At 38.9% G+C, this 25,280-nt stretch overlaps 2 protein-coding genes across 18 annotated transcripts in view; one reads left to right on the forward strand and one right to left on the reverse strand.

The window, feature by feature from the left end:
• Positions 1-13,391, reverse strand: part of INTS12 (integrator complex subunit 12) — a 52,506-nt gene extending 39,115 nt beyond the window's left edge. For 4 of the 9 annotated variants that reach the window (XR_003255598.1, XR_003255596.1, XR_003255597.1 and 1 more), the window contains exons 1-7: positions 13,274-13,390; positions 10,921-11,843; positions 10,656-10,798; positions 7,349-7,591; positions 4,678-4,843; positions 2,409-2,561; positions 1,744-1,931 (exon numbers count right to left, since the gene is read on the reverse strand). Coding sequence is in view for 5 of the 9 variants with exons in the window: in XM_026078449.1 (XP_025934234.1) it covers positions 1,744-1,931; positions 2,409-2,561; positions 4,678-4,843; positions 7,349-7,449 (608 nt within the window). In the remaining 4 variants the exon portion in view is untranslated. Of the gene's footprint in view, positions 1-1,743; positions 1,932-2,408; positions 2,562-4,677; positions 4,844-7,348; positions 7,592-10,655; positions 11,844-13,273 lie in introns of all 9 variants that reach the window. The other 5 variants (XM_026078451.1, XM_026078453.1, XM_026078449.1 and 2 more) reach the window with 5 other exon arrangements.
• A 67-nt stretch (positions 13,392-13,458) lies between these two features.
• GSTCD (glutathione S-transferase C-terminal domain containing) overlaps positions 13,459-25,280 on the forward strand; it is an 87,820-nt gene continuing 75,998 nt past the window's right edge. For 3 of the 9 annotated variants that reach the window (XM_026078377.1, XM_026078381.1, XM_026078382.1), the window contains exons 1-3: positions 13,551-14,561; positions 17,731-17,944; positions 22,472-22,903. In XM_026078377.1, coding sequence (XP_025934162.1) covers positions 17,870-17,944; positions 22,472-22,903 — 507 coding nt within the window. In that variant the 5' untranslated portion in view covers positions 13,551-14,561; positions 17,731-17,869. The other 6 variants (XM_026078378.1, XM_026078379.1, XM_026078387.1 and 3 more) reach the window with 6 other exon arrangements.

A 25,280-nucleotide genomic window follows, 5' to 3' on the forward strand; every position in this document is an offset into this window, starting at 1 on the left:
GGCACAAACTGAAACACAGACAGTTCCATCTGAACATGAGGAAAAACTTCTTCACTGTGAGGGTGACAGAGCACTGGAACAGGTTGCCCAGAGAGGTTGTGGAGTCTCCTTCTCTGGAGATATTCAAAACCYGCCTGGACACAATCCTGTGCAACGTGCTCTAGGTGACCCTGCTTGAGCAGGGGGGTTGGACTAGATGATCTCCAGAGGTCCCTTCCAACCTCAGCGATTCTGTGATTCTGTAAGCATCGATTATGGAACAGCTAATGGAACCACAACCCTGGCCTGTGCTTTTCAAAACAAGCTGTTAGCCACACTAGGCCCCAYAGCTCATTTTCTTTCTTCACTGCTCATTTCTCATTATGCCTGTGCATGTTTTCCTTTGCCTTGGGGAGATGCAGAATCAGTACAGCACAGCAGCTCAGGACCATCTATCTAAACCAAACTTTTCTTCCTCTCCTGCTGCTGAATGAGTTAATACCATGCTGGTTTTAGTACCATTTTAAAACACTGTCAAACMGGGCTTTGTCCCTTTAAGACAATAGCAGAAATAGAATGCGGAGGAAAAAAGGTAAAATTGAAAGACTTCTTTAATATTTTACATTTCAAGTGTTTCAACTGTTCTTCCTTTTTCAAAGTCTATAATACGAAGGTAAACATTCAAGCTAATACATGAGAATAATGCAACATGAAATCTCATCAATCCATGATTAGTTAAGTCACCTCATCTGCACAACAGGAATGACCATAGAAATGACTGAAGAACAAAGTTATAAAGGATGTATTTTYACAGTTGGCTTAAGCTGAGCTAAAATACATACCGGCACTGAAAAGCCAGCCCCATCTTCCTCCCTATCCTGGCCCCACATTCCTGCATCCACCCATGTGCCAGCACATTACACTCACTAAGCCGACTGAAATTGAAACCTACTGAAAAACCAGAGAGGGAACTGCTCCAGAAGCTGATCCAGCCGATCACTCAACTGTGTGAGCAGTACACCGCCTAAGCAGGGCAGGGAAGGAGGTGCAACTGGAGAAAGCCAAACTGTTCCTTTTGGCAGCAGTGGGGACATGCAGGAACATAAACCAATTATGAAATCAAATCCTTACTGAAGTGATTTGATCCCAGGGTGTATGTTCAAAAGCATATTTTATATTTTACCTCCTTGCAAATCTCACTTCTGTTAACAACATTCTGTTAACAATCCATCTACTGTTAAGTTCCAACYTTAGAGCCTTTACTGGAAAGCAAAAAAACCTGCCTGGACTGGAGGATGTAACACATTTAGAAGGTTAACTGAAACAACATGGTTCTGTGTAAACAAATGGCAAACGATTATGGAGAGAGGAGCAACACACACAGAACTCGTAACGATGCCACTAAAAAGAATACTTCTACAGAAAAGAACTTGTTTTTTAGAGCGCKGCTTATCATTAGCTATTAATATTTCAACTTGTCTTCCAGTAATCGATAATCAGTATTTGTCATGCTAGATTTGCATCTTGTCTAACTTCATTATTTTTGACTTTATCTTTCCTGAAGAAGAAAAGTTATTTTTCCCWTTAAAGACTCCATTTTCAAGAAGCCATTCTGATTCATGAAGGATGCTTAAATGTATTACTAATTTTAGAGGGGTGCTTAAGTGATTTCCAGAATATGAACTTCAGAAAATGTTAGCTAAACGGTATGCAGACAAAACAAAAAAGTAACTACACAATTGCAATGCAGCAATGTTGACTTACCTGCAAACAACACAGGCCAAACCCATTTCCATAGCAAAGTCATCAGCACTAGTTTCCTCAAAGCTAGATAAATCAGGCATGGATAAATCCTTGCTTGTCTGAACTGTAATAGGAGATGAACGAGCCTCTTGCTTCTCTAGCCTTGGTTTCTTTGGAGCATCAACTCCTTCAGCAGTTTCCCCTTTCAACTATTAAACACAGAGAATATGAAAAAGCAGAAAGCTAATGGATATTACTAAAACAAGAAAATGACTGGAAAGACTAGGTTAACACTATAAGAAGGTATACTATACACAGCACACACATCACACCTTTGCCTTAGATAGATATTTTCTCCAAAATATTTATGAACTAAAAGCTCAAGGCCACTTTCTGTACTTAGCTGAAAATCCGATTGCCTTGGGAAACACCTATTTCAGATTGCYACATTTTATTAACCTTTCAAGAAAATTTTAGTATATTTAAAGCATTCAGAGAATAAATACAACAAAAGCTTTGTTGGACTGCCTACACAGCAACATGATTGCATAAGACAGCTCATAGGTTATGGACAATTAGGYAAGAGTTGAGTTACACTAGTTACACATGAAGAGAGCTTTTGTGTATAACATTTCCAAATGTATTAGCCACACTTTTTTAYTAGAGAACAAAAAAAATAGACTTACTTTATCACCGGATCTCTTTTCTGTTTCTTTTTTCACCTTTTCTGATACAGTGGGCTTGCCATTGTTGTTGCCTGAAGGCAAACTAGAAGAAGCTTTAGGCTCTTGCTTACTGGAAATAGGTTTGGTAACAGATACTTTTGGTTGCTCTACTTCCTAAAACAAGAGAAGCAAAAACTGAAGGCAAATCTTACATGAGTTACTTCCTACTTTCCTATTAGATTGCAGGCTAGGCAAACATGTCTTCTACACACATGTAAAAGCATGGAATGACATTCCTTGTCAAACAACTGCTCACCTATGTATGCCTACATATATATATGTGTGTATATATATATGTATATTATATTTTATAAATATATTTATAATTTTCAAATTTTTTCATATCACTTCCACAAATTAGTGTGTTTAAGCTRCAGTCAATTATTAAAACCTCCTCCTTATCACTCACCTTCCAGAGAAAAAGTGTTTCTTTTCTAAAGACAGCTTCCCTTTGAAACATTAATTAAAAGGGAAAACTTTTCTGCTTTTAAAATTCAATAAGATAATGAACATGAATTTTCAGAGAGTTCTGAAGACAAAAATTCAATGTATGCTGAAAATGTAAGTTGACATCTGATATCACTGGACATCAATACTTCATTCCCTCATGGAGAAAAATATTGACCTGTGCTTAATCTCAGTCCATACTCACCTTTCAGGTTAATACATTTAGATATACATCTCAACAGAAATCAATAGTTCTTATTAGTTATGCATTAGTGTCAGGAATGGATAATAAGCAAGTCTGTAAATGAGTGATTAATCACAACAACGTGTTCGAGCAAGGTACCCCCCTCCACCTTAGTAAGATATGGGTRAATCTCTGCTGTAGACTGGGACTGGGACTGAGCCTCGAGCTTCAGCCCTGCAAGTTTACTGACTTCCTGTTGAATCCCCAGTCAGAAATGGATTTCTTCCTGTGTCTGACTGTCGTGTCCCTGTGCTCCTCACTCTGTTCTTACATTTTCTTGTCAACAAACTAACCCTGTAGCCCAGGAATGTAAGGAAAGGAATTCTTTTATTTTTTCTATTTCTGGGCTTTGCTGTCCAGCTGATACTGGAGACACACAGAAGACAGAACAAAAGAACTTTTCCTCCAGCCCCAGTCTCACCCACGGGCAGGTGACTACCAGCCAGGCTTTTATCAGAATCAGCTTTYCAAGCCTCTTTGAGGTGTTATTCTGCTGCCCTGCTTCTTCTTTAAACTATAAAACCAATGTTTCTTTAAGCTCTGACAMAGAGGGCTCCTGAGGGTTTTGAGACCTGGTTTAGAGGGAGCTGTCATTTAGGTTTAAGGGAGTTAACAATTTGAATAGAGTTAGACCACATAGTACAAGCATCATGGATACAGTAGGAGTAACAGTGCCTTATATCCCTGTTTTTTTATTATTTGGAACCACGTACATGTAGAAACACCATATTACTAATGTATTAGCAAATAGACCATCATTAGAACATGCCAGCCTAACTTCTGGGCATCCTAAGGGAGACTGCAGCCTCATTAACCATATGGCTATAACATAGCAATATTGGGATTTCCTCGCTTGGTTATTTTCATACACTAATCTCAGAATCAAATATTCTCTCTAGCAGGTGTTTAGCCATTTTCAGTAGATGAAAAATAGTTTTTCACTATTGGAYATCAATGGTTTCACCTTGCCAATCACTTTTGCTATAAACCACTGGGATTTTTTTCATTCTTATATGACTTCATCAACAGAATTTCAAGAAAGGAGATCCAATCTTATCAGAATATAACTTTTTTTTGTTTAATATTTATCCCTGGCAAAAATTTTATTTATTTTATTTGTTTAATATTTATCATGTTTATGAGCATTTAGTTTTAATTGTAACTGGAAAAATCCATCATTTTGGTTCACCTTGGATAGCCCGTATGATAGCTAAATAACAAAAATGCCAAAGTCAATATTAAATCAAATACGAAATATATTATTACAAAGTCACGACACTTGCGATATAGTGCAGAATAGGTCTTTTACAGGTCTGAACATACCGACAAGGTAAAAATTATTTTTCATTAACTTCAGTTAATGGAATGGAGTATGCTGCATAAAAGCAGAATGATCAATGTGAACACTCCACACTTACTTTTCCTTTTCCCTCCACTTCTAATTCTGTTTTAACATTTCAGCTGTAAAAGTCAAACTAGGAACAGCTAGAGCTTTAATAAAGCATACRAAAATGACCCATGCTCTCTTATTACTGATACCTTCTGAGAAGGACGATAGCTTGAATCGGTTCCTCTGGCCAAAGACTCATCGAGGAGTGCTTTCAGCTTTTCAGCAGAATCCTTACTCTTTGAATGCAGGAAGCCTAGGGCTTTCAAAAATAYGGGATCAAGCTCCAAGTTCACTGTAGTAGCCATAGCAGTAACTCTGAAGGAAAAGTAAAAAAAGAAAAACAGAAACCTTTATTCATGTGGGGCATAGCTCAAACAGCACGGGCTATCTCACAGAAGATTTTTTTTTGCAAAAGAACATTACATTAAATCACAACTCAGGTAATACATGAATTAAAAACAAAATAAAACAAATAAAGATCACATAATTGGGATGAAAACTATAACCTTGAAAACTGACCACTTCTAACCGGCATTAGAAAATGACTGCTTGTGAACTTAAGAAACACAGGGCTTGAATTCAGCTTTACATCTGAAATGATGTTAGACTCACTCTTTGGTATATCTAATGCTCAGAAACTAAACTCATCATGCTTACATAAATGGAACAAATATTCCATAATCTTGATATACYGCATATATAGGATACTGAAGTATATGTAAAAGAAGTGTAAACTTCAGGAAAAGCAATTTACAAACTTCTCCTTCACGTTAAAGTTGCACATACAATGACTTATCTCATTGCTCATTTGAGAATAACATAGAAGAATATCTTGCAGTAAAATTCACTTTTGGTACTTTTCAAAAAGCAGCTCATTGTAACATGCAATATGAGAAGATATAAAACAGCTAGTTTACAATTTTACATATTTAAAAAAAAATCTGAAAAAAATATAGTTGTCTTTTAAATTTAGCTGAAACAGCAAGAAAATATACAACTCAGACTGTTATTTATCCAAGTCCCCTTGTGACAGTTGATTGGTTTTCAAGTCAAGTAAAGACTATTCAGAGCTTTTAAATGCCAGAGTGTCTACGTAAATGGAACGAAGTGAGGAAAAGGGTAGAATGAACATAAAAAATATCTTTGCTTGATAGCAATCGTGTCCTGCACTAGGAGCCTTCTCTGTCAACTTCTTCAACAAAAGCTCTCAGGATCTGCAGTTGCATCAGAAATTCTCCCTACAGAGCAAGACAGCCTGGTAACCTAATCAGCAATTAACAATTACTAAAGCGAGGAAAAACACAGGAAAGGAAAGCTCCTGCACCTTTCCAAACAGATGAGAGAGAGCATTCTTAACAATCCCTTCAAACCTCATGTGAAATGTATCAGGACATTTTATTTCTTCTGCAATAAGCTAGAAGAGACCCTTGAAAGGGCTTTCGCTAGTTCTGCTCAAAAGCGCTGCTTGGACAACTTTTTTTCAGGTGGAGCTTCTGAGGTCTTGTACGACTGAACTCCTTTTGATATTCAAGGCAGCGAACCTCTACCACCCTGGCCAAGACACCAGCAGTGGCAGGCTGCTGCCTCAACTCCCAGAAGTCTCCAGGAACCTTTATCTCATGCTGGGCTTTTCACAAGACACCAGAGAATCACTCTGCCAAGATCATCAATGAGTTCAAAAATCCAATAGACTTCATACAGATTTTATCAGTGGACCCAGTAGAGAGTTAACAACCCTCTTCAAGAACCTTTTCTCTACTCCTTAATCTTTGCTACTTGTCAAATCATTTTCCAGTACTCCAGTAAGTCCTGAACACCAGTAACTCTGTTTTTTCTCTGATCAAGCAGAGTCCACAGTGCAAAACCCATCCAGGGCAACTCAGCCTCTCTCTGATGTTTAGAAAAAGTGAATTCAGTGCATATGGAAAGTACATATCCTCTTTTTTTCAAGCATCTACCTCTGATAAAGTTTCAGGCCATTCTTGAGTTCCGTCAGTAACTCATCTGTTCTGTTTTTTTGGTTTGCATTTACGGTTTCCAAGTTTCAATATCAGATAATCTTAAACTAGGACACTGCTAAATCCTCTGTTGTATAAAAACAGTAGAACTGAAACCCCAATTCAGAAATTTGAAATAATGCCSTATTAAAAAAAACAAAAAACAAAAAACTTTAAGTTCTTTTCTGAGGCTTTTTCTGGGAATATATACATGTGTACATTAGGAACAGGCAGCCTCAACAGTCATTAGTAGCCAATTCAGAATGTTTGCAGAACTAAGAGAACTCAGAAAGCAACTGTAAGCATACTAATCCCATTTTTATCTTTCTGAAGGTAATACTTCCCAAATTTATTTCTAGTGTTAGCCTTTTAAAGACACTTATTGTGTCTTTAAATCTGTAACTGTCAAAAATTTAAAAGTGGTCTTGTATTTATTCTTTTATTTATGTATGAAATTGGAGCAATCCTCTTTCTAGTCTCAAGGGTAAATTATAATAATGTATTAGGCCAGTATAATTATAACAAAAATATCATCAGAAGATTCTCATGAGAAGGGAGGGATCTAGGCTTATTAAACAGCTCAAATATGCTGTACTTTGATACTTGGGACATATATGCTCAGTTTAGGCATATATTTTCRGATTTAAAAAGAAATCTATTTTAAGTTAAAGGAAAATATATGTGATAGGAAGATGAAAAGATCAATTGCTATCTTAATGTAGTATCATCCGCAAAAATTAAATTGGTAAACACACTCTTGACTGGACCACAATGACACAACTGTCAAACAGACTAAAATGAATAATTTGCCTGGTCCAATAACCTGCTTTTGATAGTGGCCTCTTCTTCCAGAAGTTCACAGATCAAATCAGTGGTTTGATACTTAGAAAGCCAAGGTCCAATTACGTTCATTCCTGCTTTCATTCATAAACTGCTCCTCTGGTGGTGAAGTCAATATACGGCAACTGAATAGTTCTGGAGCAAGAACTAGTACAGTGTTTTAACCATGAAGCCACAGGCTACTCTGGGCCAGAGTACTCCTCGATGTCCTTGAGGCAGTGGAATCCTTGTACAGAAAATAAGCCAAACGTTTTTAGTAAAAAGAAATAGGAAAAAAGTGAATATGACATGCTGYTGTGCAGCAGTTCGGATATGCATCTGTGTGATTAGAAGGCTGTGTTATAATCTTTGAACCCGGGGCAGAAYTGGTTTTGCATTTTGCATTAAGTAGTAACTGAATGGAATACATAAACAACTCATGGAGCAGGGACAAGAACTCAAGTGCACTCTCTTGCAATTGAGTGGCTAAACCATTAGTCTAGACCTAAAAATACATTTCTCAACCTAGGTCTCTGTATGACAGTACTCCACTACTGTATAAGACTGTTTGACAATGCATACAGAAAACCAAATGTGTGATAATAAAACTCTCTTTAGTATTGGAGATAATACTAAAAATCCCTCTACGATGGACGATCATGGAATAACCTCCCAACGTGGACTACTCTACGTGGTTTAAATCCCTATGGGGAAAAAAATGTTGATGAGTAGATTGTCATTCATACGAATGTCTAAGAATTTTTCGACTCTCTCACCTCTTGACCAAACTACTGTCTTCTGCCAAAGRCATCTAAACTTAATGGAATGCTATATAGAATATGTGGTCTTTCAACTTAACAGCCACTCTTTCCAGGATACCAGAGCCCCTTTCTTTCCACATATTTACCAGCTATTGTTTTGCACACCTTCATAGTGTATTATAAGTTTTTTCAATCATCACTTCCAGCTAAAATGGATCTAACTGCATTGCATTTTCAGAGATGGTCATATTCTCACATTTTCATCAGTCTGTTTCTGAACTCTTATTTCCATTATTTTCTARGACAGATGTACAATTGAACATTCCTTTCTAAGAAAGTGCATGCCATCAATTCATATTGCAATGCTATTAATCAAACCCATTCTTTATAAACTCTACAATACTTACATTTCTCCCTGACACTGATTATGAAAAGGAGGACTTGCATTCACACCTCCTTTACAGCTACCTTCATCATCTTCTGCAGTAGTTAACTTAAAACTGCATAATGTGAATCAGTAGCACAAATTATTCCTTCCAATGTGCTACATTGCATTTATCAATAATTAATTTCACTTATCACTATCATATCAGTTCACATTTTTCCCCCTCCTTTGGATTCCTCCATTCATCATGATTTTCTCTCCTCCTGACTAATCTAGTAACCGCGACAGTAGTAAGTTTTGCCAGTAATACCTTTTCCAGATCACTTCTAGACTTAATGTTAAGTCCTAATAAAGGACATTATTTTTAATAAGGCAAAATCTTAAAAGCAGAAAAAACACTGAACTTTTATTCTCAATTTTTGTTTTAGTTTCTTAATCAGGTTCCGACTCATGACAACATGATTTCTCAGTTACCTCCCATAAGGGATATTTCAAAACTCAAAGGCTTCAGTAGCCCAGGCAACTGCAATGATCAGAACAATTTTATTAATCAGTTCTCATTTATTTGGCATATTGTCCAAAGAATTTTAGAAGACTGGACTAAAATCTTCTCTTATGGAGTTACTGGTATTGGTGTCCTTTATTTTATATTCTATTCTACAGCCAGCATATTTTATTCTGTACTTTTAAATTAATATTTCAATCAATATTACAGTAGCCAGTTTGTCTGAAATTGCTAAGATTACATAGTTGCCTCATATTTTCTGCTTTCTAGCCCTCACAAACAAAACAYTAAGAATCACAGAATCCTCCAGGATGGAAGGGACCTCAGGWGGTCATCCAGCACAACTTCTTGCTCAAAGCAGGGTCAACAGTGGATACAGATCAGCTTGCCCAGGACCTTGTCCAGTTGGATCTTGAAAACCTCCAAGGACAGGGATCCCACAGCCTTTCTGGGCAATCAATGCCTGAGTGTCCTCACTGTGAATATTTTTTCCCTTATTTCAAATCGGAACCTCCCATTTCAATTYGTGCCCACTGTCTCTCATTCCCCTGCAGTGCACCTGAGTAGAAAGAGTGGCTCCATCTTCTCAGTCATCTCCTCTTAGGTATACAAAGGTGGCTTTTAGGTCTCCCAGAGCCCATGGTGGATGACATCCACCACTCTCCCCTCATCTTCAAATCTAGTTATATTTTGTCACAGAAGACAACACAGTTGGTCAGGCACGATTTCCCCTTGGTAAATCCAAGCTGGCTATCCCCAGTCACCACTTTCTCCTTCTTATGCCCAGAAATGGTTTCCCAGAGGACTTCCTCCATCATCTTCCCAGGGACATAAGGMAGTGAGGCTGACCAGCCTGTAGTTCCCTGGATTGCTCTTCTTGCACTTTATGAAGATGAACGTAAGATTTGCCTTTCTACAGTCTTTGGGAATCTCCCCCAGTCTCTATGACCCTTCAAGGATGACAGACTGTGATTTTCCAATGATACCGTCAGCTCTCTTGGCACCCTTGAGTGCAGCTCATCTGGTCCGATGGTCTTGTATAGGTCATGTTTTCACATCAGGTAATTCTTGCTTCAATCTTCTTCCACAACTGATAGTTTCTCTTTGCCTTGAGCCCTGCCTCATAGCAAAAAGGCCTGGGAGACCTTGTCAGTGAAGTCTGAGGCAGAGGCGGCATTGACTACTTCAACCTTATCTGTGTCTGCTGTCACTAAACAACCTGTCCCATTTAGCAAGAGCACCACATTTTCCTGGTGTATCCTTTTCCTGATAATGCAGCAGAAGCAGCTTGTCACCACTCRCATCTCTTGCCAGGTTCAACTCTAGCTTCCCTTTGACTTTCCTAATGCCATCCCCACATACCCAAGCAATATTCCTCCTTTGTAGCCTGTCACCACTTCTGCCTCTGGCATATGCCCGTTTTGCTTCAGAACTCTGTCACAAGTTCCCTGCTTAATCAATCCCACCCCCTGCTTTGCCTGCTTGCTTTCCTAAGTATTGGGATGGACTGTTCCTGTGCTTGGAGGAGACTGTCCTTAAATATCAATTACCTCCCAGAGATCCTTTGCTTTCAGAGCTGCTTCCCATGGCATCCCACTTGCTGTTCCCTGAAGAAGTCAAAGTCTGTTCTGAAGCACTGGGACTTTACTCTGCTACTCACCTTCCTCACTCCTCTCAGGAGCTTGAACTCCACTACTTCATGGATGCTATAGCCAAGGTTGCCATTGATTATCATGTCCCCAGCCAGGTCCTCGTTGTTCATGAGCAGCAGATCCAGGAGAGCACGTCCCTACGTTGGCCCATCTATACCGGTATTAAGAAATTACCCTCAACTCTCTCCAAAAGTCTGCTGGATTGCTTGCATCCCACCACACTGCCCTCCCAGCAAAGGTTGGGGAGGGTCTGTGACCAGGAGACTTYCTCACCTTGCTTAAAGAAGAATTCATCCACCTTTTCCTCTGGATCAAGTTGTCTATAACAGACTCCCACCATGTTGTCACCCTTACTGGCTCCTCCTCTGCTCCTGACCCTCAAGCTTTCACAGCAACTRTCTCTCATATTCCATCAAAGTGTTCCACACATCCACACTGCTCCTTCACCTAAAGGGCAACCCTACACGTTATTCTTCCTGTCCATCTTTCCCAGGCAGCCTGTCTCCATCTATCTCAGAATTCTGGCCAGGCAAGCTATCCCATCACGTGTCAGTAACTGAATCATTTCATAGTTCTGTTACTGCACACAGCAGGCTTGCTCCTCCTGCTTCTTTCCTCAGCTTGTTTCCTATACCTGATTCAGGCTTTGCAGTCTCTGAAGCTGCCTTTGACTGAGCTGATTCCTCCCCCTCAGCTACCAGGGTGCTGTATCTATTCTGTAAATGAAGATCTGYGGCAGAAGAGGGCATTTTAGTAACATTATAATTTTGTTAGTAGTTTAGTCATTAAGTTATTTTAGAATTTGAATAAGCTAATTTAGCTGACTTCATGTTATTTCATAATTTTATTTCATGTTTTTCTTTTCTAATCTGAGAGTCTAGACACTTCCTCAGACTTTAATACATAAATCTGAAGCATGTATCTTTTTCTAACTTATATTTTTGTTTAAAAAAAAAATTATTAAGAGGAAAATAATTCCATTTTTTTCTGCACTACCTCAGCCTTTTGAGCTGGTTTCCACACAGCTTATTAGACTAGCAAGTCAACATCTCTCTTGCTACCTTCAATACAATACCGTATTTGTTTTTCTATCCAACTAATTAYTGTTCAGGTATAATTCTAGCCCCCTTTAATATCAGATTTGATTTTTGTTCACATTCTTTTCCTGTGATCCACTACTTTTTTCAGATCGTCACCTGAAATAAAGTGCACAGACAAAAGAGGATACAGGCTTAATCCTTTGGATATCCCGTTCCAGTAAGAATCTTTTAGCCTAAAGTTCATGGAGAGAGACTATTTACAAGAGCTGTCTGCAAAACAGTGGGAACTTAAAGAAAGATTCTGTTTAGTTATTATTTGATCAAAAAATCAAAATAAGTAATTAAAAAACAAACATAAAAGAGGTAACAGAACAATAGTGTCTGATACTTACAGAATTCACTTGGGATAGAGAAGATCCTCTGCATTGTTTCCTGTTTATACATACATTTATACGTATATRTATGCATGCACACGYATATATGTATATAATTATATACATATATGTATATAATTAATTAAAACACAAGTTTCTCACAGCCCATTCAAGTGGTATTTTCCTAAGGTTATTTATTGTTCAAAAGCAAGTTARCATGTCCCTAGCTCTAAGTTTATGTTCCATATTACATTGGAATAACATTTCGCACACGATTTTTGAACAAAACAGTTACCTTCCTACAAAAGGTTTTTGTTCTGCTGAAGTTAYATTGCCACAAAAAAAGAGTTTTGTTAAAATCAGGTAACTGAGATAATCATACCCATGCGGCTGACATTTGCTAACCCCTACCACCACCAAGGTTCAGAGCTCTGCAGAAACAGACCTGAAGACACTGTTTAAACAGGCATCACTGTTCATTGGTTTAAATCACTAGCAAATTGCTTATCTCTCTTCATTATCTTTTTCACACTTTCCTAATTTGAACGATTTGCTTACTTAAACTTATCAGGTGTGCAAATGCCCTAGATATCATCTTCCTGGTGATTTCTAGGTGGAAGCTCCAAATTTTAGTTAAAATTGAATTTTTGGATCAGCTACACCGAAGCCACAACCCTACATCTTGCAACATATTTGCTGCAAGCTTCCCCTGATACTTTCTTTAAGAATGAAGGAAGACCTCTTATTTAAAAACCGTTTTTCAAGAAAACAAAAGCCTTCCGTGCCTCCATGTTYTAATCCAAAAAAGTAATTTATGCCTTGGTTGAAACGTGTCTGCCCTGTAAAGCAGGACATACAGCACCTCTATTTGCTCGGTTTCCCTCTTGCTATCCCCGCCGCTGGCTCGGTGCGCTCCCTGCTACGGAGCTGAGCCCAGAGCAAGCCCCCACCACAAATAAAGGGACGAACCCCCCTGTTTAATTACAACGTTAACAAACCGAATCAGCTGACTCTGTAGCCTAACGTGTGTGTGTGTGTATGTGTGGCGAGGGGGGTGGGCAACCGCCCGCAACCGTTTCAAACTCTTTTCAAACCTCCACCACCGACAGGGCCGCCCCTCCCTCCACCGCCCCCCGAGCCGGGGGGTAACGGCCGCGCGGGGCAGGGGCCTCGCGCGCCCCTGACCCCTCCACCCGGTGCCCTCGCCCCTACCTGCGGGCCCGCGGCGCAGTGGCGGCGGCCGGGAAAGCGAGCGAGCGAGCAAGTAAGCGAGCAAGAGCAACCGCCGCGTCCGCCGCCTTTTCGCGTCCCCCCGCGCAACGAGAGCCCCGAGGCGGCGGGTTCCGGGAGCGCGCGCGAGAAGGAGGGAGGGATAAAACCGGAGGGCGCCCTCGCGCAGGAAGGGGCGGGGCTAGTGCGGAAGCGGCCTGGGCGGGGTAAGCGGCGGTTGGCGCCCGCCTCGCGCGCCGGGGACGAAGCCGGGGGAGGGGAGGGGCGGCCTCCCCGCGACCGTTACTGGCGGCAGGAAGAGGCCGGGGGTCGTGGCGCAGGAGGGCGGCCGCGCCCACAGCGCGGCCCCGAAGTGTCGGCGGGTGCTCGGCGGCTTCGGGAGCCGCCCCGGGGGTTCCCTGCGCTGCGCTGCCCTCGGGAGCTCCGCGTTTGCTGCTTCCTCCCCTCAGGGACTCCCTGACTGCGAAGCACGGCGTCTGCCCGTGCCCCCTTTCCGTTTCCTGAGTGAGGGTTGGCTGGAAGTTCGTAGTCGAGACGTTTGTTAGTGAAGAGCACTAACAGCTGGTGAAGGGAAAGACACCTGTAGTCTTCGCGTGGTCTTCTTCACCTGACAGACTTGCTGACTTCTCTTTAAGCTTTTCTCAAAAAACCCACCACCCCCAACAAAAAATTTGGAGTCTGGTTTTCAGTGTTTCTCTGTGTCTAATACTTGGTCTGCTTTTTCTGGGCTGACAGACTGCTAAGTGAAGGTTGCAGTGCAGGTTTCATGTAATCATTTGGCAAGGGAATTTTCACTTGGTATTATTTTCGGCAATAATTGAATTTTAGTGTGCTGCCTTTCTAAAGTTTGTCTTGTATTCTTCATAGCTTATGCTTTACTTTGTTGAAGTATGTGTATTTTCTTATTTTCCTGGTATACTTGTCTGAACTTCTGATGCTTCTCTACTTCTTCTGGTATGAAAAAATCTCCAAGAAAATCATACAATTCTCTGGATTCATGTGAGGATACAATGGTAGCCCTAAAGTCATCAAGCAAATCGATCCTGTGAATAGAAATAGAATTCAGATTTCTGAAGTTATGTCTCTTAAAGAACAAATGCTGTTTTCTGCTAAGTTGAATATTTGCTGGAGGAAACTATGTTTTTAAAAGACTTACAATGTTGAACACTTCTCAAACATCACTGTCCCTATTTTAGAAACAAGTTTTGTTTTCCCRTAGAATAATCAACAAGTAAACAAGGTCTTTCTCAGGAGCTAAAAGGAAGTGAAGGTTTGTTTGTTTATTTATTTATTTTTCATTTAAATTTCCTGGAAACATTTGTTTTTAAACAAACACTTTCTGTGCTACATTGCTAACATGGTAGCTCAGTAAGACTAATTTAACTGCCACTTAGTGCCTGTTGAGAGAGAAGCAGAAATGGCAGCAAACAATGTAGCTAGGGAAAAGTAAGCTTGATTAATATTTATTAAACAGCTTAACATGATTGTTATACTGAATGTAGACAACATTCTTTCTTGTCTTTAAATTATGTTGCAAATACTGTGATGTTCGTTATTTGTGTCCAGCTGACTTCTTTGGTCCACTATATCAACAGCAGCTACTGTAAATATGGCTAATATAGCATAAAAGTCAATCTCTTCTCACAGAATTTACAGTCTAATTAGAGAAGAAAAAGTGCAGGAAGAGGCATTACCATCAAGATAGTGAACAATCTGATATCTTGTAAGGTTTGTTAGTGCCCTGTTTTGTTTTAGCGCATGTGTCTGGGTGTTTCTCTCTCAGTAAGCTGCCAGTGGGTTCTTAAATTAACCACATTTAACGGAAGAGTGGTAGTCATATAAATACTTACATGAGAACAGGCAGCCAGGTAGAATATTAAGCCTTTCAAAGGAAAGGCCGTGTTTAAACACAGAAGTAAGATGTACCCTACAGAGCCAAAATAGTGGGGAGAAACAACTAATTTTTGAAGAAAGGAGGGGAGGAAAAAAAGAAAGATAAGAAACCAGGCTTTATAAAGGTCTGTGCTTAGAGACAGGCTGTTAGGATCTAAACTGAAAGATGGGAGTGGGTTGACATATGGCAGTGCAAGTGTGTGCAGTTAGTTGAAGTGATTATGCAAGAAGGGCTTGAGTACATTTGCACAAGGGGCAATTTAAAGAAACACAGGTAAGTCACTCCCAGAGAGATTTATTTTGCTCTCTTTTCTGTGATAGACTCATTTGGAACAAAATTAGCCTAGTTGTAGTTTTACATTGTATTCATAGACTGAACTTCAAAATCCACAAGGGAGTCCCTTAAGGAAAATGTCAGTTTTTAGGGTTGCTTTAGGACAGGCTTTCCTGTGTGACTGAGCTAAAAACTCCCTTTGTTTCAGCTTTTTCAATTATATAATGGAAATTCAAGAACCTTTGTCCTTACAAGGCTTTTGGGAGGCAAGTCCCAATGATGAGGGAGCATACTTTTTTACATTAGTCTTGAAATTCTGATGTTGTGGTGATGAGGGAGCATAAATGTTTTACAGTAACTGTATAAATAAATCCAAATCAAATGTTCTGCTGCTGTAATKAAATAAGTCTGTTATATAATGAGCCACAGTCATTACAGAAGCCCATTTTGTTAAAAAATGCTTCTTTTAGAAGTTTTAGAGTTAATGGAAATATAAAAGTAATAGTGTCTTGAAAAGCTCAGTGCAGAAAGCAGGGTGTCATTTTTCTGTTACTAGCCTTCTCTATTTTGTGGTCTGAAAAAGCCTGCCTTTTTTCTTGGTCTTGGTCTGAAAAGTACATAACTTACAACATCCAGTTCTCTTCCAGTTTGCTAAGAAACTGCAAACTTCTCTCCAAAGCCGTGAAAGAAAACATTTAAATGGAGACGAAAGTTAAGGAAAAAAAGTACTAGTTTAACATCATGTTTGATTAATCACTTTTGGTATTTGGGTGCAATAAGGGAAGAAGATTCAGTGCTTCCTGTAGGAGCTACTGAAGAGAGATTACTGGAATCTATTTGTGAATGAGACAATAGACATCAGTGGTATCTATGCAGAGTTGAATTGTGTGTATGGATTAGGACAAACTTCAAAACTCAGGCTTTTCTGACAATGGTGACGAATGCTGTTCTTTCAGTTTAACCGTATACAGCAAAACTTGTTGCCAGGTCAAAAGCCGTGTTTCTGGCATTAGCTAATGTGAATGATGAAAACTTTCATGATCTCTAAAGTATCTTTGTTTATAATATTTGAATAACAGTGCCTTTATCTTAATAATTTTAGAAACTGAAATGATTAAAGAGTAGAGGAAAATCTCTTGTTTGAACAGTTACCAGCAGTAAAAGATAGTGGCCCTTTGAACATAGCAGATGGCTTTGCATTGGTCACTATCTGTCTGAGGCTGGAAAAGAAAGTTTCCTAGATAGATGTTTGAGGTAGTGTCACTGAATTATCTTTTTTCATGCCTAAAAGGTTTTTGATGTCTAGGGGAATAAGAGCAAGAGAAACCTGCTGGATTAATCTACATCTCCTAACGTAAAAGATGAATAAAAAAGCCCCCAAGGTTCCCAAGATAGGCATATCATTTGACAGTTGCACAGACTATGAAACTTAGAAGTTAGAAATTACACTGCCCATCTCGAGGTAACTGTTTTGTGAAAAATAAAGGCAAGAGAACTTTAAGTACTGCTTTCTGAAGTTGAAATTGTATTAGAGAGGGATACCTGCATTTAAAAGTCAGAGATAGGTAAAAGGTGACTTACAAAAGATTTTCTCAACAATTGAGCTCAGGCTGTTTTTCTAGTTGCTTCATTCATGGGGTAACACCTGCAGAATTCATGACATGCAGTGCAGCTGGAGAAAGAGCAGAAGGCAAAATGGAGCTTCTTAAAGGGGCTGGATGTATGGAAGAAAAGGGAAGAAAGTCATCAGCTATACTTGATGCAGCTCTGGGAAAATGGGAGGAAAAAGATCTAGATAAAATGATTGTGAGTTCACAAGCTGTGAGTGCAAGCGATGGGAGAATAAGCGTTAAATGCATGCGTTATCCTTGGGGCTATACAGAGAAAAAAAAAAAGCSAATGTTTCTTTCTGAAGATGGTTGATTTTATAAGATAGAAACAAAAATACAATAGTAGAATACGAGAATGAAATGAGTAATTTTCTGTGTAATGTGTTATGAGTGAAATGATGTGTATGTGGCTTCTGTGTACCTTGAAATGGTAAAAGAGGCAGGATCTGACTGCGATTATAATACCATAGGAATGAAGTGTTCATTCTGCCAGTGAGGATAATTTTCCATGCACTAGATGTTCAAACTTCAAGCTATTTCCCACTACTTCAGGAGACCTCTGGGCCTGAAACAGAGTGGGAAGGAGAGAGTTGCTATAGGCTGTGCTTGTAGTTGCAGCTTCCTTATTTCTTACGGTTGTCACTGTCTTTGGACCTTTCCAGGTGCAAACTTGGGAGACTGAGTCACAGACCAACAGCTATTTTAATCACTATACAGTCTAATCTTATTCTGAGGAGGAGTATGCTACATGGATAAGCACCTTCAGCAGTGAAATGTTGAAAAATTGCTATTTTCGATTGGATGAAACAAAGAAGTGAAGAGTTAAGTGTGAGTGTTGGGAAGAAAGAGGTGGAGCAACCCTCAACAAATTGGCAGGTGAATCTTAACCCTCATGAAATCAATAGGTAGAGTTTTAAAAAGACTTAGCTTGATATTTAAGCCTGAGTTCTTATGAATTCATAAGATATGTTTTAATGTGCTTGTTTGGGCTTCCTTGGAACTTAGATGCAAGTTCTTTGGCAGCGGTAAAGGAGAAGTGTTCCTAGACCACCATGCTGGGAAGAGCAAAGGAGGAGGGAAACAGTTGGAGGGTGCAAACAGAAGCTTTGAGCCTAACATTTTCTCTGTTTCCCTGTTGAGTGAAGCTCATCACTTCATCCCTGGGAGGTTATCTGCAGAAACAGAAAAGTGTTAGTGTCCTGAATTAATTAAGAACATAATTTGTTCCACTCCACAGAACAGGTTTAATAATTCAGATCTAAGTTAACTATCTCAGCAAGTGCAGTTCTGAGAAATGACTTTCATTGTAGTACTACTAATATGAGAAGAGAAAGGGACTTTTGTAGGAAAAGTAGTAGTGTGCTATATCGGAAGAAGTTGGGGCTATAGCTGAAAATAATGGAACATTATATTGCAATTATGCCTCCAAGTCAGGCATCTCAAGTACTTGCAGGATCAGGGCCTTTAGTTGAGAGAAGTCTGACTGCCTATAGGAATCAAAATGAAAGAGTATTGTATAAATGATGAAATGACAAGTTGGTTTGTGAGGGTCTGGAAATGATCTAAGTGTGCAAGTCCTTATTTTCAAATTTAGGGCCTGGTCTTGTGAAATGGTCAATGTTCTTAACTTCCTTTGAAGACAAAAGAAATGAGACATTTGTACCTGTCATGATGAGAGCTCCAGAGCTCCTTGCTCTGGAGCTTATTGTGCTGTAAGTATGATGTATTAGAGTTGTTTGCATTTTTTCATAAATTAGCAATTTACCATTGGTTTTTAATTAGTTCAGAATTACTGACTAGAATGATTAATTGTTGCTGTGTTGTTACTGTTGCATTTTGTTTATGTGATTCCTTAAAAGGAAGTTGTCATAATATTGACCATCTTTATCTTTGGCTCTCCTCTTTCTCCTCCCATATGGGGAGAGTCTAATTAACTGGAACAGCTGTCTTGGCTTAAAAATACTATGTATGAAAACATCAATCTAAAAAGTTTTGAATGCTTTTTTTTAAAAAAATGGAATAACTGATGAAGGTTTTATAAATGAGTGGTATGTAAAGCTCTTTGTTTCCCAGGATAAATGCAACTATAACAGATGCACAAAACCTAGCTGAAGGAAAACCTAGCTAAAGGAGAATCTAGCTTTTGGAAAAATTATCATTATCTCCAACTAGAAGAAAATGTAAAATGACTTTTTGTTTATCAGAATATCAACAGCAGGAGCAGGTATTACAACTTCACTGAGTAAGACCCCTAAGATTCTTGTCAGTCAGCAATGAATGCTCAGCTTTTATTTCAGAGTTATCATGGATGTGCATGTACAGGCAGCTAAACTTAATTGTACTGAGCATTATGCTCACCTCTGTAGACTGGTTCCCTGGCTCTTTGTACTTCATGGAGCTGAGTTGTACCATCTGTGGAGATTTACTGCAGAACTTGTCTGCCCTTCTGGGGTCATGAGTAGATAATTACAGGCAGGTAGTGGAGGACTGCCAGCAGTTAAGGACAACACAAGTTACTGTACTTTGCCAGTTTAAGTGAGAGTCACTCTCATAGGCCATCTAAGCTTATTTTAAGCACTACCAAAACTGTGAGAAGGCTTTACCTGGGGAAGGAAAATACAGGAAAGAGCCAAATAGGAGTTTAGTTTGAGTTGATGCTGTGGAGAAGGTCCAGCTGACAAGTAATGGGACTAGAGRGTACTAACCTGATTCAGTGTGTGATGCCAAGATCAGTTGAAGCTATCTAAGACTGAGCCACTGCCAAATCAAGTCRTTTCTTGGGCTCCCTGTCACCTGCAGTTGCACGTTTCTGCAATCTCCTTTACACTGGCACTTTTGCAGCTACCTGCTGAATAACATTAATTTACTGCTCTGATCTGGGGGGGGAGGGGGAGGGAGGGGGCAGAGGAGAAACATGGCTTTTCCTTTCTACCCTTCCAAAAGTAATTTGTTTTCAACCAAATCAGCAAACTTATCTCATTTTACTTCATGAACACTGTGCTGCTGTGTAAGTTGATTAGGCAGTGTCACTGTTTCTGTGATCCATGTTCTTTCTTTSTAGAAGTTCATTTAGGTTCAGAAAAATAATTCAGTCTCTCTGACTTAGTTCACCATGTCAGCTGTCTCCCAGAGATTCTCTATTCATGGCATTCAGAAGAATAGAACTTTCATGAGGATACCTTTGTTTCAGTGCAAAATCCAGAGCCTTACCTAAAATTGTTGAGGAAGATGGCTTTAAGTTAAGATGCTGTGGACTGAAGTATGTGGGCTGAGTGCATGTTCCTATTTTCTGATGTTGCCGTGAGGGTGTCAAGAGAATGGAGTGGGTAGCTCCGGACGACATCATCTTAACTTGCTTCAGCAAGATTTAATGATGTTGACATATCTGGTTTGTGCAGCTTCTATATGTGATAGCTGTATACCGGAGGAGAACAGTTGAATTTGTCTAATAGAATCTTCAAGGAGACAGATGGACTAATAGGATGGTGTCAGATGTGGTAGTTGCAGGGCTAAATACAGAGCAGATCCATAACCAGAAAGTTATTTCCAGTCAGTTACTATGTCTGGGACTGACTGGCTGCTATCTATGATCCATTGCTGCTGGGTAGAACTAATTCTCCTCAACAGATCTGAGGAGAATTCACACACATCTGGCATAATATTGACAGCTTTCACCCTTTCCTCCACCAATTTTCAAAAGAGTCTGTTTTCGTCATTTTAATCCTGATTAAGTAGTGCCTCTATTTGTCTTCCTCCAAATTTTTATTTCCTATTTTTAGTTGAATGAAATTTTAATCCCTGTGTAGGAGCTCAATATTGAAAACAGACTTTAAAATCAAGATATGAGTTTAAATGCTAGTAGCTATGTAATTAGTAGGTAAGACTAGCTCCTCTTGATTAATTTTCTATTCAACAATAGTCCCACCATACCATGTCTTCCACAGACCTATACTTACAATGTTGATTTCACCTTGACTTGTATGCTGTCAAGGTTTATCTGAGTATAATAGCTTTTAGGAAGGTAGATATTTATTTATTGTACTATTCTTTGTGTGGCAGATTTATTAATACAAGAAAAGCTACAGTGCTTTTATGTTGAGCCACTGTTGTTTTGAGACAGTCGTGTAGTGGAATGGTTGAAAAATATTTTCATATAACAATCATCATTATGATTTCTATTTAATGTCAGATGGACTTGACTTTATTCTTCTGCTGCCTCTTTTTGGACAATTGCTTTGGCTTGTGATAGATAGAACAATAAATTTGATGTACACATTTACAGAAATACAAAAAAAGTCCAATATCCTGGATATATCAGATCTTTTTATTATGTAAATAATTACATCATATTCATGTAACTGTACAGAGACCTTATTAATCTAGACAGTTATTTAAAAGACTAACGGTGCTCCAGTGTCACTTGTGCTTTATATATATAAAAAAAAGTCATGCTGACATTTCTTAGCAGTATTCCAATTTCTTTCTCTAATTATAATAAAGCCTTCTTCTATAATGATTGTTTTAGGAGTGCCATCTAGTGTCTAGAACTTTTCGATATGAATTGTGATTTATAAGTTAATGGAGAATTTTATTAGGTGATGGTGAAGAATAATTATTACATCATTATTTTTTATTAAACTGCTRTGGAACAGTTTAATAGTAGAAATGTGACTTTCAACCAAGTATAAGGAAAGTGAATTTAAGTGTGTTTTTTTCTAATATAATTTCAAGAYTATTAATTTCAGCTATATTATTTCATTCAACTACTTTAATCTTGTGTGTTTGAGGTGTTCATGCAGCATTCTTGAAATTAACTCTTTTTCCTTTGTCCTCTTAGCCTTCATTTAGTATCTCACCAGATTCTATACTCATTTTAATATAGAAACCAATATTACTTTCTGTTGCTTACTTGTAGGACCATGCAGGACTTCTAACTTACAGAAAGACAAATAAGTGCCTTATAAAATAAACTACTACAGATATGTGCTCAGGAGCTTGATTTTTGAATAATGAATGGTTAATATTGTGGGAGTCTATTGATTTTTAAAAATAAACCTGTTTGATATAAAATGCTTATACACTTAAAAAAAAYTAATGGAAATCTTTTCTTTTGATTTTTGTATATTTTGTTGAATGTCAGAAATAAGCAAAAATAGAAAAAAGTTTTACACAAATCATTTCCCTTTCAGTGTTTTATATGTGAAGCTACAGTGTATATTTGAAACCTCTCTCCTCTTGAGAAAGGATTGCAGTCCACTTATTATTCAAGCAGGATGCCTTTAATCAAGCAGGATGTTAAAATTGGTTTTAGCAAATAATGAAGTGACCGCTATTTCAAACCCTATGTTTTTGTTCTCAGTTCTGTATTCTTTTATGAGTGTTGTGTTCTGATTTCTGTTTCAGGAACTTAAGCTCAGGAGGAAGATGAAAGATARCGTCCCTGAAGAACATTTGTATTTGGGTTTTTCTCATCAGTATGGAGATGGCATCTTTCCTCTTCATACATCTATTTCACTATTTTTGCTATCCTACTGTGACTGCAAATTATTCAAAATTTTTTTAGTGCCAACTGGTGAAAATGCAGATGATCAGCTTGTGACAAAAAACCTACTTCACGATCTTGAGGTCAGCTTAATCTCAAGACATCAGCTTCCTCTGGTGGTGCAGAGCTGCTGTTTACCTGCTGTTGTCGTGAAAGATGGCAAATTCTGTCGAGCTGGYCTGTCTGTTGTCTTAAGGCATATAATACAGAAAACGTATGAGGCAGATCCATCCAAAAAGGATGTTTTGGAACTTTTAGGCTTTAAGAAGACCTGCTTAAAAGCCTGTGCTGAAGTGAGTGCATCTTTTTCTGTTAGATATATTAATAGTTTTTTTAGTAGAGTGGAATCCTCCTAAATAGTCTTTTAATATTGATGTAAACTGAGGTCCCTTAATGAGAAACTTCTTGCTTAGGAAATGAAAGGTACTCAACTTTTGGATTTTAGCATAAGGAAAAGTAATTCTTTTCAGGGACATAAATATTTAGCAGCACAATTATAACCATAAAATTCAAGAAATGGTTGAAATCTTTGCTTCATTTTAAGCAGTATATTTTCAACAAGCTGTAAAGTACAACTGTGACAGTTTGGAGTAAACAAAGAATCTGGCATTCTGAAATCARAATTAACAACAAATCAAGTATTTCTTGATTTGCTGAATTCAGATTTCCAAAAGCAGGGTGCTGTATCATGTGTAGAGTCATATGTGATAAGCAAGTGGTAGTTCTGGGTTTACAGAGAATGCAGGATCAGATTGTAAATCTGCAAAGTTAGGAGTAGAATTTTCAAATGGACCTAAGACTCGCTATCAGACGTAATGTAGACAATTAATAGTTTAAACTAGTTAAGCACTCCTGAAGACTTTGCTCTGGATGTCAGCTTTGGCATAGCCTTACAAATATAAACTTATCACTTTCCTGCCCTTGTTTCACATCTTAATGATCTTTCCAATTGTATTCCAGCAGACTCATGGGTGGCTTCATCCCCTTTTGCTGGTACTGAAATGCATGTGACAGCGGATTGTGTGTTTATGTGCATCTCTTAAATCAGTCCACATATGCAGTTAATTGAGTGTCATTGAATTATTTTGAACTTCAAATCTGTGCTCCCAAAACCAAATACTTGAAGATATGAAACTTAAGTGGCCACCTGGGGGACCAGCACAAATTGTTTTCCTAGAAGTAAAGGTCCTTAACTAAAGGTCAAGGCAAATTTTACAGGAAGGATTTGGGCAGTGGAAGTTGTTCTTCAAAGAAATAGAATTGTCCACAGAAGATATGTCTTGGTAAAATACTAATATTTTTGTACTTTCTAATTTTGAGTCATGCTAATTATGGCTGTTACCATTTCAAGAATATGCACTCTTGCCAACACCTAGTGTTTTGTTGAAGAGTAAGGGAAATGGGATTTAACTGAGCTAGAATTGTTTGGAAAAATTCCAAAAAGCAAGAAGAAGATTTTGACAACAACCATTATCTTTATTTTTAAAACTGATTATATTTGAGTATTGTGTTTTCTTTATAATACTAATGTATTATACTAACTGTCTGTTGATTCAGTAGCATTCTTGGGGAAAACACATGGTCATGTAAGAATGTATGGCTGATTTTGCATGGGTGGGTAAAACCATCGTGAAGATGGTGGAATAGCACTTGTGAATCAGAGAGTCATTCAGGCTGCTCAAACCAGGGTCAACACTGAATTGAGACCAGGTTGCTCAGGGCTTTGTCTAGTTAGTCTTGAACCTCCAAGGACGGAGACTGCACAATCTCTCTGGGCAACCTGGTCTGATGCTTGACACGGTGAAAAATGTTTTCCTCACGTCAAATCAAAACCTCTCATATCTCAATTTATGTCCCTTGTCTTGTTCTCCCACAGAGCAGCCTGTCTCTGTCTTCTCAGAAATCTCCTCTTAGGAAAGCTGCTACTGGGTCACCCTGAAGCCTTCTCTTTTTCAGGCTGAACCAGCCCACCTCCCTCAGCTGTTCTTCATATGGGCCATGTGCTCTAGCCCCTGACAGTTGTCATGGCCCTCCACTGAATTCAGTCAAGTTTATCAACATCTTTCTTGTTTGGGGATGGGAGAGGCAGCACAGGATGGAGTAGTCCAGATGTGGTCTAAAACAAGCCATGAGTGAAGGGGAATAATCACTTCCCTTGATCTATTGGCCATGCTCCTGTGGAGGTGGTGCCAAAYGCTGCTGGCCTTCATTGCTGCCAGGACAGACTGCTGGCTTATGTTTAGCATATTATCCACCAGGACACCCAGGGTCTTCTCTGCAGAGCTGCTACCTGACCAAGGCCTCAGTCCCCAGCCTGTACTGTTACAGAGACTTAGTCCATCCTAGGTATAGGACTCAGTACTGAATTTCATGAGGTTTTGTGAGGTTCCTGTCAGACCATTCCTCTAGCTTGTCCAGGTCCCTCTGAATGGCAGCCCTGTCCTGGAATATATTGACTGCTCCGCTCAACCTGGTGTCATCCACAACCTTGCTGAAAGTGTATTCCATCCAGGTCATTGGTAAAGATAATAAATAGGCTAGGCCTGAAGAGCTCCACTTCTAACTGGCCTTCAGGTAAGGTATGAACTCTTAACCACTACTGTTTGAGTTGACAGTTCAGCCCATTTTTCATCTATCTAACAGTCTACCCATCTGGCAGCCCACCACCTA

The sequence above is a fragment of the Apteryx rowi genome, unplaced genomic scaffold (genome assembly GCF_003343035.1).
Source record: "Apteryx rowi isolate R43461 unplaced genomic scaffold, aptRow1 scaffold_48, whole genome shotgun sequence".
Lineage (NCBI taxonomy): Eukaryota > Metazoa > Chordata > Aves > Apterygiformes > Apterygidae > Apteryx > Apteryx rowi.